The sequence below is a fragment of the Saccopteryx bilineata genome, chromosome 1 (assembly GCF_036850765.1).
Source record: "Saccopteryx bilineata isolate mSacBil1 chromosome 1, mSacBil1_pri_phased_curated, whole genome shotgun sequence".
NCBI classification, from domain to species: Eukaryota; Metazoa; Chordata; class Mammalia; order Chiroptera; family Emballonuridae; genus Saccopteryx; species Saccopteryx bilineata.
Window position 1 is genome coordinate 342,180,237 of NC_089490.1, and position 16,786 is coordinate 342,197,022.

Below are 16,786 nucleotides of genomic sequence, written 5' to 3' on the forward strand. Positions count from 1 at the left end.
ACTTGGGTGAGGGGGTCTACCATTTCGAAGCTATCACAGTCACAAAAATTACGTACCGTCCCTGAATTCCTGATTTGTAGGTTGAAGTCAGAATATCTACTATGACTATGATAAGTTACATATGTGTATTGTAAATCCTAGAGCAACAACTAAAACATAAAGGTATAGCAAATCAGTCATCTGTGAAGAGAAAATGAAGACTAAAAAAATACTCGATCCAAAGAGAGTAGGAAAAGAGGGACAAAAGGAGCAAAGAACAGACAGACAAATAGAAGGAAACCTTACCGGTAGGATGGTTGCAAGGGTGAAATGAGATACGTTTTAGAACCTTCCAGCTCAGTGCACGGCTTGTACTGGTTCCCTTTTCCCTACCCTCTGATTTTAAAAGTGGGCTTTGCTTTCCACTACTGTGAAACCAACTTGAGTATAAAGTGTCCCATAGACCGCATATGCCAAACTTGTCCCCAGCATCCACAGTCCTCCCTGCAAGCACCACCCCCAGCTACCTGGATGTCAGAGTGGCTATGGGGATTCCAGTCTGGATAAAGCCAGCACTTTTTATAGAAGAGAGTTTGTGGCATATCCCAACTTGTAAGCCTAGTAGACTCCACCCCTTTTGTCCTGTGACATAATCTGCTTGTCCCCTATATTAAGGCCGTTTTCATTCATTCAACAAGTGCCTCCTCTGTGCAGCCACGGTTTTAGGCACAAGGGGTAGAAGGATGACCCCTGCCCTCCAGAAATATGTACTGCAGGAGGGGAGACAAATGATTGCTGTGCACTGTCAGAGGCCCCTGACGCAGGGTCACACTGATGGCTATTAAAACACAGTAGGTACAACTGGCTCTGCCCAGGGAGCAACTGATATGTGAGGCCCGCTTCTGAGTAGACATCATGGGGTAGAGAGAAGGGCAATCTAGGAAGAGGAAGCGCACACAAAGCATAGAGAGTGTCCCTTAGGGACACGGGTTTGGTGGCCCCGTCTGGACCCTGTTTCCACTGACAGCATCTGGAGGATTCCTCTTTCAGGGGAAAATTCAGGTGGTTGCTTTGAGAGTCCGAAGGGTGGGGAAGGAGAGAACACAGTGGTGGGCAGGCATGATGGAAACGTCCTTGGGGCCTGTGGACACACAAGGACATCCCCACAAGGTCTCACAACGTCCATCCTGCCCACCGGCTGCCAGCCCTGGAATAGTGTAACAGACTGAAAGGGCATTTCCACTACATCTGTCCGCATTCATCACACCCCCGGCCTCACTCTCAGGAGAGTTTCCTGTGGATGTCCATTACTGAGCTCCTAGGTGGAGTCAGCTTCTCTAAAAGGACCTGGCCGGGTGCTCAGTGGGTAAAGCATCGCCAGTGCAGTGAGGTTATGAATTCAATCCAGTGGTGGGATTCAGCCGGTTCACACCAGTTCAGCAGAAACGATACCTAATATTTTGTTGAGTTCGGCGAACCGGGTGTTAAAATGGCACTTGTAATCAGGATTCTCTCTAAGACGGGTGCCTGGGCAGCCAGCCAAATGTGGAAATCACAAATTGACATTCCTTACTCTTTTTTAGCGTTCATCTGTGCAACAGTGTATTCTAAGCACCCATAGTAACGTTCATTCCATCCACGGGTGAAAAAAATTTGACAGAACTATGCTTGTAATATTTATTTATTCATTTCATTAAACTTATTATATCTTTGATGAAATACTACATTTTAACTCCCTCGCGTTTGTTACTTCAGTAAACAAACATGATGTAAAGAGAAAAAGTGCCAACCAGGGGGTGACAAGCTGTCTTTGGAAATATCCTAAATAAGAATTTTATTGTTTTTTGTCAGGTATTATTTAATATTTTTCATTGATATTTTTAAAATTTCTTATAATCTAGTTTTGTGTGCCTCTTTTATTATCCTTATTTTAGTATTAAATGCATGAAATATGTAATAAATGGCCCTGGCTGGTTGGCTCAGTGGTAGAGCGTCAGACTGGCGTGCAGGGGACCCGGGTTCGATTCCCAGCCAGGGCACATAGGAGAAGCGCCCATTTGCTTCTCCCCCCCCCCCTTCCTCTCTGTCTCTCTCTTCCCCTCCCGCAGCCAAGGCTCCATTGGAGCAAAGATGGCCCGGGCGCTGGGGATGGCTCCTTGGCCTCTGCCCCAGGCGCTAGAGTGGCTCTGGTCGTAACAGAGCGACGCCCCGGAGAGGCAGAGCATCGCCCCCTGGTGGGCAGAGCGTCGCCCCTGGTGGGCGTGCCAGGTGGATCCCAGTCGGGCGCATGCGGGAGTCTGTCTGACTGTCTCTCCCCATTTCCAGCTTCAGAAAAATACAAAAAAAAAAAAATTGTAATAAACTACCTTTCAGTATTTTGTTTTTAATACTTAAAATGGTTATTAGGGCAGAGAATTGGTTGTTAAATTATTTGAATCCCACCACAGGTTCAATCCCCTGTCAGAGCACCTACGGGAAGCAAGCAATCAGTGCACAACTAAGGGGAACAACGAGTTGATACTTCTTTCTCTCCCTCTCTCCCTCTCCCTCTCCCCCTCCCTCCCCCTCCCTCTCCCTCTCTCCCCCTCCCTCTCCCTCTCTCCCCCTCCCTCCTCCTTTCCTTCTCTCTCTCCCCCTCCCTCTCCCCCCTCCCTCTCCCTCTCCCTCTCTCCCCCTCCCTCCTCCTCTCCCTCTCCCTCTCCCCCCTCCCTCCTCCTCTCCCTCCCCCTCTCCCCCTCCCTCCTCCTCTCCCTCTCCCCTTCCCTCCTCCTCTCCCTCTCCCTCTCTCCCCCTCCCTCCTCCTCTCCCTCTCCCTCTCCCCCTCCCTCTCCCCCCTCCCTCTCCCCATCCCTCTCCCTCTCCCACTCTCCCCCTCCCTCCCCCTCTCCCTCCCCCTCTCCCTCCAGCTCTCCCTCCCCCTCTCTCTCTCCCTCCCCCTTTCCCTCTACCTCCCTGTCTCTTCTCTTCCTCTCTCCCCCTCCCTCTCCCTCTCCCACTCTCCCCCTCCCTCCCCCTCTCCCTCCCCTCTCCCTCCCCCTCCCTCTCCTTCCCCCTCTCTCTCTTCCTCCCCCTCTCCCCCTCCCTCCCCCTCTCCCTCCCCCTGTCCCTTCTCTTCCTCTTTCCCCCCTCCCTCTCCCTCTCCCTCCCCCTGTCCCTTCTCTTCCTCTCTCCCCCTCCCTCCCCCTCTCCCTCCCCCTGCCCCTTCTCTTCCTCTCTCCCCCTCCCTCCCCCTTTCCCTCTCTGCCCCCTTCTCTCCCTCCCTCCCCCTCCCCCTCTCCCTCTCCCTCCCCCCTCTCCCTCCCCCTCCCCTCCCTCCCCCTCTCCCTCCCCCCTCCTCCCTCCCCCACTCTCTCTCCCTCCCCCTCTCCCCCTCCCTCCCCTCTCTCACTCTCCTCCCTCCCCCTTTCCCCCTCCCTCCCCCTCTCCCTCTCCTTCCCCCTCACCTCCCTCCCCCTCTCCCTCTCTCTCCCCCTCTCCCTCTCCCTCCCCCTGTCCCTTCTCTTTCCCTCTCCTCCTCCCTCCCCTTCTCCCTCTCTCCCTCTCCCTTCCCCCCTCCCTCTCCCTCTCCCTTCTTTTCTGTCTCTCTCTCCCCCTTCTTTTCTCTCTCTCTCTCTTCCTTCTTTCCCTTCCTCTCTTTCTTTCTCACTCTTCCTCTCTCTTTCCCTCTCTCCATTCCCCCTCTCAAATCAATGGAAAAAAGAGAAAAAAAACTACCTGAAAACACCAAAAAAGAAAGAGTAAGCAGGCAGCATGGGGTGCTAGAAAGACAAACGCTGTCCCCCACAGATATATCATGTACACTAGTGCACTTCACCTCAACTTGAAACCTGTGAGATGGGGATCCCTGACCCCACTGTCAAAGGAGGAAAGCGAGGGTCGGAGAGGCCACAGCACTGGCCCACTAAGAAGTGGCAGTTTGGGGTTAGACCTCTGTTCTGTCTGCCTCCAAAATCCTCATTCTTGGATTCAGAGTCACCTTGTAACGAGCAGCAACAGGATTATTATTATTATTCATCAGCATCCCAAGTGGCCATACTGCAGTCTGGGCCGGTTGGCTCAGTAGTAGAGCATCAGCCTGGTGTGCAGGAGTCCCGGGTTCAATTCCCAGCCAGGGCACACAAGAGAAGCGCCCATCTGCTTCTCCATTCCTCCCCCTCTCTTTCCTCTCTGTCTCTCTCTTCCCCTCCCACAGCCAAGGCTCCATTGGAGCAAAGTTGGCCCGGGTGCTGAGGATGGCTCTGTGGCCTCTGCCTCAGGCACTAGAATGGCTATGGTTGCAACAGAGCGACCCCCCCCATGGGCAGAGCATCGCCCCCTGGTGGGCGTGCCGGGTGGATCCCAGTCAGGCGCATGTGGGAGTCTATCTGAATGCCTCCCCGTTTCTGGCTTCAGAAAAATACAAAAAAAAAAAGAGTTTTAACTTGAGGGACATGTCCATGTCTGATACCATAAGAAGGAAGAGTGAAATCCTCAACTCTTCAAGAGAGCCAATTGTAAGAAAACCAATGAACAAAACAATTTTAAGCATTTTTCCTAAAAGCGTAATGAGAAAGTTTCCTGCTTTCCATCACTTATAATTAAGACCCAGCCCTCTCTGCAGACCCCTGGTTTCCTGGGACTTTGCAGTATCCCTGATAGATTTTTTTCTTTGCAACTACAAATTCAGATGCGAGTTCTCAGCCTCAAGCAAAATGGCTTTGTAGGGTTTCTCAGCCCACCCCTGTTCATTCTGTTTGTTTTAATTTCCCAAAGAACCATCTGCCAAGATTCTTAGAATCAGAGATTCTTAGAAATTCAGTGAGGAAAGGGAATTTGGAGAAAAGCTGGTCCAAGTACCTCCTGTTACAAATGAGAAAATGGAGGTCCAGGGGGGTGGGGACATGGGATTGAGCAGCACAGAAAACCTCCTGTGAACCAGAAACGAAACTGGACACTTTATAGTTCATTAGCATACAAACTTACAACGGTTCCTGTTGCCCGGTGGCTCCCAAACTGATAACACTGTTAGTGTTTTTCCAGGACTTAATGAAAACCAGTTCTGCTGTCAGTCTGTAGATAAGGAAACTCAGCCTCGGAATGGTTAAGGAAACTGTTCAAGTTCACATGGTTTGCAAGTTAGGAGCCAGAGCTTGCCCCTGGGTTTTGTCTTGCCTCCCCATGTCCTTTCCCTTATATGATCTTTCTAGAAGTAGAACCTGGGTTTCCCAACTTTCCTTTCCACCACCCCTCACCTCAGTGCCTCCAGGTTTCACACCCCAGAGAAGGGTTCTGGGGACATCCAAAAAGCAATTAATAATGGCAAACATAAGGTTCTTAAATGGGATGCAGTGGTGAGAGGGACAGTTGTTGACCCCGAAGAACACGACCATCACTCAGTGATGGTAGAAAAAGACAATTCTACCAGAGCCAACACCCTAAACAGGACCTCCCTGACCAGGGATCTGTCTCCTTTGGGAGACACTAAAAGCAATCCTAGGTGGCCACAGCCCAGAGTTGCGGTCTTTGGGGCTCAGCTCCACATCCTGCCTTCCCCAGTCCTTGAATTCCCAGTCTCTGGTCAACAACTGCTTTGTCGTCTTCAGCTGCCCCTGCTCAAGCCAGGCTCCAACACGCGGTCCTGTAAGCCCCAAACTGCCCCCTGCCTGTCATCGCAGGCTCTTCCTGCTCGACTGTCACTTTCCCTGCTGGTGCTCTCTGTGCTACCAAGCTACCGAAACACTCCCTGCCCTCGCCTCCCCTCTCTGGGCCTGGCCTGGTACACGGGTCTTCCTGAAGTGCCCCCTTCATCTCCATCAAATCCTGATGAAATTTGCCCAGCTTTCAATGTTGGGCTTAAATATCACCTTCATGAAGACCTGTCAGACTGTCCAAATGAAAAACTTCTCACCTCTCCTCATCTTGTTTCTTGTGTCAGAGCTATCCAGGCCCATGTCCCTTACTCCTTCAGGGTCCCGAATGTGCAGATGGAGAATTTGTATGACATAGTCCTAGGCCTAAAAGGCACTCAGCAATGGTAGGCCAAGGAGCTGATCACACACCCTCTCTTTCTTGTCCTTATGTCTTGGCTTTCTGATTCTGTTCTTTAAAGGGCTGAATGCTCATGGCAAAATTCTACCTGCTCCTATACTTAATATTTTAATATTTTATAACTAACAACCCTCAAGGAATGTTATAAATCAAGCAGTCCCATGTCTATGGGGCTAGATTCCCCTAGCCCAATATAAAGAAGGCACAAGTAGGTTAGGTGACTTCCTTAGGCCATCAGAGTAAATAACAGGAGAGATGGGGGGCGGGGTTCTCTTTGATCTTGAGTACAGGCATCTCCATGTGGCACTTTGGCCCCAGGCTCTAATTTCTGCAAAGAGGATTGGAGGAAGATGGAGAGTATGTTTTTAAAGTGAATTATCTTTTTGAAAGTCATTTAAATAAATCTTTCCTTTGGGAGTGAGGGTCCTCTGCAAGTGTTTCCTATGGATGTTCGAGGTAGATGTGGAGGAGTCGTCACTCAAACAGCTCCCTCTGGGTGTAGGAAGCTGAAGGCCCAGGGGTTGGAGTGACAGTGGAAAGCGGAGTCTGGAAACCTCTACAAGTTACATCTCTCTTAGATTTTTAGCTAAGATGGGGATGCTAGGTCCCGAAGGTATGTTTAGCATTAATACCATGAAACCAGTTTCCGAAGTGCTTATACCAGTTGACCCTCCCCCCAGCACCCTCCACATCCTTACCCCCACCTGCAGCCCAACTCTAGGCTGCTTTATTGGGGTGGGATATGTCACAGCTGAGGTCCACTTACTCCATGGGGATGTTTCTGCTTCTCTCCCACCCAGATGTCAACAGCTGGCTACTCACCTTTGGATTCCAGCTTCATAACGTGATTCCGGGCTACCCCAAGCCGGACATGGATGTCAGGGAACCATCCTATGAGCTCATCCACACACAGATGAAAACTCAGGAGTGGGACAACAGCAAGGTAATTTGTGCAGGAACTGTCCACCCTTAGGGCCATTCAGACTCCAGGAATGGGTCCTACCAGCTTTTCAGGAAGGTTTGGGCCATTGAGAAAACAGATGTGGTGCGTCCACAGTGCCTGCCAGAAACTATTCAGCAAACACTTAGTGACACTACCACTGGCGGGCCACTGTGGTGCCAGCTCTAACAGCACACAGACCCTCGGAGCTGCATTAAGGAGTTTTGTATGATACACGACTTTTGGAGTGCCACTAAAACAGCGAGCCTTTGTCACTGCCCAGAACAAAAGTGCAAGGAGGGAAGGTGTATTCTGAAAACAAATGATATTTTTTGAGCACCTCACCGCACCTGGCCTTGTGTGAGGAATTCCACATTACGTTAACTCACAGTTGTTCCCTGGTATTATCGTTCTCGTTTTACAGATTGTTATGCCTGAGGCTTTCCAATGCCACACAGCCTGGAAGGGGTGGAGCTGGGATTCAAACCCAGATCTATTTAGTAGATGCTCAAAAAATGTTAACTATCTCCTGTCTTCCTTTTGTGACTCAGTTTCCAAGTCTCCTAGAGTTACATAGCTGTTAAGGTCCTTTGAAACAGTTTCACCCCACCCCTCCCTTCAGGCATCCAGTTGCTCATCACCCCCAAACCGTTATCCATAATGTCTGTACCAGGCGCTGGCTCTTCCAGGCCCTGCGCTTCAGCCAGGGAAAGCGGGAATGAAGCAGGTGAGGCCAGCCTGAGGGGATCCCAGCCCAGGCTGAGGAGGAAAGCAGGGCTGCCAGATGGCAGACTGCTGGTGAACGGAAACAGACATCTGTGTTCTTCTTCCTTCCTGACTCCACTGGGCCTCAGGTTAGCTGCCCCGCCCCCGGCTCTGGGGGGTGGGGCTCTGCACCTCCCTGCTCTGGCGGCACCCCGCGGATCCTTCTCTCACAGCACCCACCACTCCGAGTTTCAATTCCTGCTTTCTTTCCTGTATCTCCACGAGACTCTAGGAGGCAAGTGCTGGTAGCCCATAGTAGGTGCGTGGAAAACATCTGCTGAATGAACAAATGGTTGAAAGAAGTAAACAACACCGTGAATTAGGCCTTTCCCCTCATTTTATAGATGAGGAGACTAGGGTTCAGAGACAGATTTGCCCAAGATCATTCAGCTGGAAAAGTGGCAGAAGGCGATGAGAACCCAAGTCTGTCTGGCCACCAAACCCATCTGCTTTCTGCTGCCCGGGCCCCGCCTCCCTGCCTCCTGCCCCTCTCTAGTCCCCACAGCCCCTCCAGGCTGCCCAGCAGCCCACAGCGTGGCCTGTCCGAAGGCGGGTCCCATGGCTCCGCCCTCCTGCCACCGCCAGGCTGCCTTCTCCCTGTGCAGAGCCCCAGCTCTCACAGCCTGTTCGCCAGCCGTGCCTGTCGATGAATAATTGATTTCTGCCCTTGGCAGGCATCAGAGATCTTTGTTGTTGAGCACTCCAGCTTTCGTGAAACTCTAGGAAATAATTGTTCACAGACAGGGTTCTATTAATTATAAAGAGGACTTAATTTCAGTGAGAAGCCAATGGGCCTGTTTCTAAAGCCATTTCCCTGAGTTACCGATAAGGCTCAGGGGCCCACTGCTCTGCCGAGCTTCCCAAGACATAGGAGGGACAGGTAGGTAGTCTGTCCCCCTCAAGGCAGCCAAGAGAAGGGGCACCTGAAGATCCCCCAGGAAGCACTGCGGGGCAGAGGCCCTCCTTGAAAATCACTTATAAACACAGCCGAGAGCAATAAAGCTGAGTGAGAGGGTTTATATAAATCACTACTTGTCATCTTGCTAAGCCTTCTTGCCAAGAATGCATTTCTTGCCATTTCTCTATCTAACATCACCCCTCCTCCTCTAGTCTCAGCCTAAACATGAGCTTGTCCTTGAACCCCACTGTCTCCACCTCACCCTCCACCTTCAGGCTAAGATATTCCTAGCTTAGTTTGCTTCTCCCTACTCAGGAACCCTTCCTTGAAACTGAGCCTCTACAATCAGACAGAACTGATTTTTTAAGGTTGACCTCAATGCTTGGCGGGCCAGTTACAACCTCTTTGAGCCTTAGTTTTCTTAGCTGTAAAATCAGAACAGTAACCGTACCAGTTATATATGAACTTCCTGTGGAGATGGAATGAGACAATGGGTATAAACTTTTAGCTCAAAGATCAAGAAATGTTAGCAAAGCTGTTACTGTTCTTAGGCCACCAGTTACCATGTTTAACTATAGTTATATCTATCACATCAGTCTTTCCCTACCAACTGGTGAGTTTTTCAAGGGTCAGATAATGACTGATTCATTGTTGTATCTCTAGTGCCCTGGGAAGGACCCAGCACAGGGTAGGTACTCGCAGAACAGTTTCTGAATGGAAGGATGGGTGAGTGGATGGAGGATGGCTGGGTATTCTAGTGATCAGAAGTAGAGACACGTGCTACAGCTTAATAAATATGTATAGCTTTGACGTAGTTACGTAAACTGATCCTCCAGGCCCTGGAGTTGTTTTCCTCTGTCTCACTCTCTTTGTCTCTCCCCCCATTAGTCTATCCTTGGGGTACAGTGTGAAGTGCAAAAGCAGCTCAAGGCCTTCGTCACCCTAGAACGTTTTGACCAGCTCTACGGCTCCACGATCACCAGCTGCCAACAGGCCCCAAAGACAAAGAAGTTTGCATCCAGTGGCTCCATCTTTGGCAAGGGCGTCAAGTTCGCCCTGAAGGACAGCCGAGTGACCACAGACATCATCATTGTGGCCAACGAGGATGGGCGGAGGGTGGCCGCCATCTTGAACAACGCCCAGTACCTGGAAAACCTGCATTTCACCGTTGATGGGGTGGACACCCACTACTTTGTGAAACCAGGGCCTTCAGAAGGTGACCTGGCCATCCTGGGCCTCAGTGGGGGGCGCCGAACCCTGGAGAACGGGGTCAACGTCACCGTGTCCCAGATCAACACGATGCTCAATGGCAGGACTAGACGCTACACAGACATTCAGCTCCAGTACGGGGCGCTGTGCCTGAACACCCGCTACGGGACGACGCTGGACGAGGAGAAGGCGCGGGTGCTGGAGCTGGCCCGGCAGAGAGCCGTGCGCCAGGCGTGGGCCCGCGAGCAGCAGCGACTTCGGGAAGGGGAGGAGGGCCTGCGGGCCTGGACCGAGGGGGAGAAGCAGCAGGCGCTGAACACAGGGCGGGTTCAAGGCTACGATGGCTTCTTCGTGATCTCTGTCGAGCAGTACCCAGAACTGTCAGACAGCGCCAACAACATCCACTTCATGAGACAGAGCGAGATGGGCCGAAGGTGACAGAGAGGACCACGGCCCGGACTTCTTGCCAAAGACAGCTATTCTTTTGTGGCCGCATACCTGACTGTGTTGTACTTTTTAAAAAAAGAAAAAAAATCCTTTTTTAACAAGTGCAGAAAAGAAATAGACAAAAAAAAAAAACACATACTGGTTGCATTGTAACTCATGCAACATCCTTTTTTTTAAGAAAAGAAAGACACAAATTGGCCTTCACACATTTTTTGCAAAGAACAGAAGGTATTTTTTTTTTCTGTAGTGTGATCACAATGAAAACTTGATTGTCTTTTGTTCCCTTTTTCCTTGAGGACTTTTTCTTGTTGTTTGGGGTACATTTCTCCTCTCTGAGACACCTCTCCTGGAGTCTTTGTCCCTCGGTGCCCAGTGTGATGTGAGACACGAGTGTCTGTGCTAACCTGTCTCGTGTACAACCCTTTCCTCAGTGGGGTCGGGCAGGAGTGAGGGGTGCGGAGAGTAACAGGCCAGTACCAAGCCTCTACGGGGGCCTGGCCGGAAGGTCTGCAGGACCTGAGCGTCCTCGGCTAAGCTCCCACAGATGAGTGATGGCTTTTTACTCACTGTGTTCCACGCCTGCAGAGGACCGCAGCTGACTCCATCTTTCTCCGAGGAACTTCACGATACCGTTCAGCACCTCTTTCCAGCTGCCCTAAACTCCTGTTCAGGCTTTATATTTTGATGCTAAATGAAAACCCCCACCACACACCCCTTTTGTAAATCCTGTGTAGTTGTCAGAGTCACCTCCATGCTGGGATGGAGAAAGTGTCTCCCAGGTCCTTTCCCCCAGTCTGGTGACAACATCCTGAGACTAAGAGCCTCACCCTCTCCAAGAGGCAGAGGCGCCCAGGATGACTGTGGTTGGTTGACCCTCCCATGATGTTCCTCATTCATCTCTCCTCTCCCAAAGTCCGGTGTGAGAACCAGCGCTGCACAGCAAGCCCTCAATGTGGGCGCCATGTCCCGGGAGGGGAAGGCCACCCGTGGCAAGAAGGATGGCAGTGGTGGCAATGGCACCAGCCTGCCTTCCTAGGGGAAGCCCTCTCCCCGTGACTTGGGGTATCTTCCCTCCGCCGCTCAGCTGCCACCACTGAGAAAGAGGAGTGTGGAGAGAGGTGCTCGGTGGCCTTTGATTCTGGAAAGATATTTAAGAAACAGTCAGCCAAAGAGAGGAAGGCATGAGCTGGGCACCCTGCTAGCCAGCTTCTGAGGCTCCTCTGTCTTCCACAGAGGGGGCTCGTCCCAGGGCTGAGTGCAGAAGGAGAGCCTTTGGGAAAGGCCTTCCGTGAAGTTACTCTAAAACAGCTTCCCCTCCAGAGGAGCCCAACCAGGGTCTTAAAGATTAAAAAGAAAGAAGGGAAAGAGCTACTTTGGTGTAGCCTGGTGACATCACGCAACCCGACCAGCACCGGGCAGTTCCTGAGGCAGGTTCCCATGGGTCCTGGAGGCCAGGCTCCAGTTATCTCTGTGAAGACCTGGGCCTGAGGTCATTAGGAAGAGGCTCAAGCCCTCTCAGGAGTGGGTACAACCCATGCCTGCCAGGCACGCCCAGGAGAGGCAGCAGCCAGCCAGGCCGGAGAAAGCATGGAGGAGAGGAAGAGTGGCAGCAAGAGCTAGTAGCTTCTTGTTCCTGGTCCATCTGCCTAGTTATCATCATCATCACCACTCACAGGAGGCTCTGGGAGACTAGGAGGGGAAGCCACATGCTTCTTTTTGAGCTGGGCTTCTTAGAAATTGGGACTTTATGGGTTGCATTTACATTAAGTGTGGAAAATAAATTCTGAGTCTGAGCTTTTCCCCGTGGCAACCTTGTTGGACTGATAAGCTCATGGCACCTTTATAGCCTTACTCACAGAGTCTTCAGAATATTACATGAGTTAATGAAACCAAGAAGGTCTCTCACTGCATGAGAATTGGAGCAACGTGCAGCCTGGGTTCTGCCTGGCAGAGGGAGGCAGCCAAGCTTCTTGGGAGAGGAGGTCTCGCCTTATGTCATCCCACTGGGATCAGAGGCTGTGTTTTGCTAAGTGCTCTTCCCGCTTCCAAAAAGAAAAGTCACATTGGTGCAAGACAGGGCACCTTGGCCTGTTTGTCCACTGGCTGCCAAGTGCCTCTGGGTCTGGAGCTGCCCTGAGTCAGACACAGCGCTCCTCGGGTCCGCTGTCTGTGGCAGGAGCTGGTGGCAGGATCGTTCTTGGAGGGATGGAGAACAGCTTGGCCTGGAGAACGTGGCTTCTGGTCCAAAATAGACTTGTGCCTCTCGAAATGTTCTCTTGACCTAGGGGCCCTTGGGCAAAGCTCTCCTGCCCACTGGTCTAGTTGATCTGCTCCATCCTGCATTCCTGAAGTCAGTCAAGACCTGCTGGGGACGTCCACTTGGAGGTCAGGGGCAGCATGAGGGCCGAGGAAGGCATCTCCCTGCACCTCCCCCCCCCCGACCATCCACCCCCACCGCCACCAAAGTAGTAGTGTGGACTTTTAAAGATCAAAAACACAGAATTCCTGAGTATTCCTTTTCTTTAAAGGATTGATGTTCTATTTTTTTTTCCCCCCTGGGTTGTATACCAGCAAAGAGGCCCAGCTTCTGTGCAGGGAGAAGTTGAAGCACCTCTAAGCTCTAGAGAAAGGATCTCAGGTGTGGAGTAGGCAGCAGTACGCACCTCCATTTCACATTGATGCTGTTGCTATTGGAGACGGTGCTTCCGGCCTTGGTTTTGTTGCCTGGTTTGGAGTCACTTTCCATTAGGGCCGGCGATGACTCTGTGCCCCTCCCAGTCTGCCCGCCCGCTGAGACCAGCAGCCCCAGTCTCAGCAAGAGTGGCTCTGACGGCTGAGCCAGCTCCCTGTGCCTGCGTAGTGGCCTCCAGGCATTAAAGCCCATTCTTGATGGCACCTGCCTTTTGGCACTAACCAATCAAAACGTGTCCCTTCCTTGGAGCAACCAGCCCTCCTTCACTGGCCCAGTGTCACGATCCTGAGGGATATCAGCTTCTGACCCTAGAAGAAGATTTATTTTGGAAGAGTCCCCCCACCCTCCACAGGAGCCCTCGGCCCCTCATCCCCAGCCCTCTGCCATCACTTAAAATAGAACTTTAGTGATTCCCTGACTTTGTTTTTGATACGATGAGATTTCCTTTTTACCCACCGTCCAGGCATAGCTCTGAAGGCTGGAGCCATGACAACGGGAAGAAGGGGGGAAAGTCCATGGTAAATGACACCTCTGTCAGCCTCTGATGCTTGTCTAGGAGAATAGTTGGCTGGTTTCTACCTAGGGATGGAGGATTTGAAACAACCCTTGAAAAAACTGACCCGAGGTTGGGAATGGCTCAGAGGTGTGCTTTTAAATAATCAGGATGGGGTAGGGCTGGGAGCAGAAGGCAATGGTGAGGCAAGGAAGGTGATTAAAACCAGGCAGTGTTTTTATAGACACATAAGGAATCAGATTTGTTTTAGTAAAATAAAGGACCTTTTCAGCTATGGCTTTTAAGTACCACCTTTATAGATGGCAGGAGTTTCCATGATGCAATGACGAGGCTTTCAATGTGAAATCTTTGAGTGCCGTTTCACACCTGCAGCCTTGTGTTTGTGGTTGCCACAGGGTGAGGGCAGTGATGCTGAGCACGGGAGGGAGCTTGCCACGCCTCACCAGGGTCCCTGGCTTTGGGGTTTGAGCTCCCAGAATAGATTTTAGAACTGATCTAAAATCTATTCTCCACCCCCCAGCAGCCATTCCACCCGGACCGCGGCTTCTGGTCCTGAGGTGGGCCCACCTCCTGAGGGGTCCCGGAAAGGACCCAGTCTCTGCTTGGGGCCCTTATGAGGACCACACACCCTCCATCTAAGGCTCACAATTCCCGGCTAGGTGTATACACTTGTCTACATTTTATTGGAAAGGAGGGGATTAAAAGAAAGAACTCTGGAGCTCAAGGCCCTTTCATTCAACCTTCAAAAAAAGAACAGCAAACTCATTTTAAAGACTCATTTGCTCAGGTGAAAGAAACTGTATCCTTTGTAACCTTTACATTCTCAAAAACCAGCCTTGTGTACTTGACCACCCCAGACAGCGGTGAACTCTTAGGTTTCATCATGAATGTGGAAGCTCAGAGTGGGGGGGAGGCCGAGATGGGGCCAACATTGGGTTTCTTATCCCCTCTGGAATGCCAAAAGTATGATACTGGGCCACCCCTGGGTCCCCAAGAAAATGTGATTGATTCTGAGGGCAAACTGCCAGCAGAGACGCACCCCCAGGCAGCTTAGCTATTCTGTGGGAAGCTGGGTCGCCATGTTCGGCGCGGCCCAGCAGCCCAGACTCACCCGGCACCAGGACCCCACTTTTCTAAACCCGCCTGTCCGAGAAGACTTCCGAACCTGCAGCTTCAGCAGGACTCTCCCGAGCTGCCTCTGGATGACCAACACTGGAGACTCTGGCCTTACCATGTGGAAATAGTTTTCCTGAAGTCTGGAACTAATTTTGAGAAGTTATTTTTCTCAACACTTTTGTGTTTCTAACACTGTATTCTTGACTGTGTAAATACCGACAAGGCTGTAAATAAATGCAGATGTAGATACCTTCTAGAAAAAAAAAAGGCATAAAAAACAAAACCAGAAGTGATCCTGTGTAGCCTTCGTTGACAAATAAAAGACTATTTTGTGTTTAAAGGTGTTGGGTGGCCTTTGTTGGAAGAGGGGTGGTGGCTTGAGTCGGTCCTTCTAGATGTTGCTCTTCTCAGGATGACCTGCAAGACTGGTCCTTGGCCCCAAAGTCCCTGTCAGTCCCTCCAGGTGACAGTTGTCATGGAGAGGCACTTCCAGAGAACACGAGACCCTTGGGCTTAAAACCTCACAAATGTCAAAGCACCTTGGACATCAGCTGTGTCCCACCACTCCCCCAGGCCACATCCAGTTACCATCCTCACTGGCCTCAGGGACAGACTCCCTGTGGTGGGACAGCCGGACACGCCCTGGCGAGACAGCCCGTGCTCTGCCCCTGGGCACAGCGTTGGCCACAGTGCCACGCGGCTCACCTGGGCTGTCATTGGTTAGACTCTTAAAGCTAAATGAATACACAATCATCATACAAGTTATCATAACCACATGACACAACTTGGGAGGGAAAGAAAGGAAGAAAATTCTTTACAGTTGTTTTTATTCTTTCCTGTGTTCTTAATGTCTTTTTCTTTAAAAAAAAAAAAAATCTAAGGTAATCAGCATAGAGGTAATTTTTCACTCTGCTTTTCTCCCTTAACCTCACCTTTAGCCTCTCATGTCTAGAATTCCCAGATGACAGCTGGTCACTTAGGAAGTACATTTGCTAAGCTCAGCTCCCTGGTGTGAATGGCAAACCTTATGAAAATTCAAATTATTGAGGACAGTAGTAAGAGCAGAAGGCTCGTGCTCTCCCGGTAGCCTTAGCTCTGGGCCACCACCAGGCCCTCTGGGAAGGAGCTTCACGCTTCAGGCCCCTTTCTTCCTGGGCAACCATGAGTCCCCTGGGCTGCCCAGACTGTCAGTCTTGTGCGGTGCCAGCTTTGGAGTCAGGCCAATTTGGATGCAGAACTTGGCTCTAGCACTTACTGTGTTGTGGGATCTTTGTTTTTTTTTATTTCAAATCATTTTTTTTTCTTTTCTAGATTTTATTTATTGATCTTAGAGAGGAGGCAGGGGGAGTGAGAAGTATCTATTCATAGTTGCTTCACTTTAATTGTTCATTGGTTGCTTCTCGTATGTGCCTTGACTGCACAAGCCCAGGGTTTTGAACTGGCAACCTCAGCGTTCCAGGTCGATGATCTATCCACTGCGCCACCACAGGCCAGGATACTATGGAATCTCAAGCAAGTCATTTAACCCCCCGAGGCCAGTGTCTTCCACCGATGTTGAGAATACAGTGGTCCATAACCTCTCCAGTTATTGCTCAGATCACCCTAAAAGACAGGGTAAATAATGTCACATGCTGCTCAGGGCACAACAGGTGTTCACTCATGTAAGTGTTTCCACCTCGCACCTCCCTCCCCAGCCCACCCACCCACCTTCCAAAGTCTGTGCTCCTTCCACTACTCCAGAGGTTCTCAAATGGGGTCTGCCGCCGTTCGCCTGAGGGCTTATCAAACTGATTGCTGGGCCCCACCACAGAGTTTCTGAATCAATGCGTCTGCGATGGAGTCCTGTAATTTGCATTTCCAACATGTCTCCAGGTGACACGGATGCCCCTTCAGGCTTTGAAATACACTGTTAACTACACGATCCTTTAAACTAGGTGCGGAATAAGCTACGCAGCGCAGCGTAGCATTTTAATGCCCTTAGTCAGTGAAGCCGACCACTTCCGGCCAGTAGAGCAGGCGTAGGGGGTTCCCTGCCCCTCCGCCCCTCCTTTGCCCACCACACTACATCAGCAGCATGGAAACGCGCCCCACCCCCACGGAGCCACCGACGCCCACACGTGTGCGCCATTACACGTGGCGCCAAGCCCAGCTGAAGCCCTCTCTCCGAAGCGCTCGCTGAGCACCTGCCCTGTGCCTGCC

General features: G+C 51.1%; 1 protein-coding gene across 2 annotated transcripts in view; it reads left to right on the top strand.

The window, feature by feature from the left end:
- TENM4 (teneurin transmembrane protein 4) overlaps positions 1–14,896 on the top strand; it is an 813,415-nt gene extending 798,519 nt beyond the window's left edge. For both annotated transcript variants that reach the window (XM_066249328.1, XM_066249320.1), the window contains 2 exons: positions 6,807–6,949; positions 9,498–14,896. In XM_066249328.1, the coding sequence (XP_066105425.1) occupies positions 6,807–6,949; positions 9,498–10,256 (902 nt within the window). In that variant the 3' untranslated portion in view covers positions 10,257–14,896. The remainder of the gene's footprint in view (positions 1–6,806; positions 6,950–9,497) is intronic.
- The last annotated feature ends 1,890 nt before the right edge of the window (positions 14,897–16,786 follow it).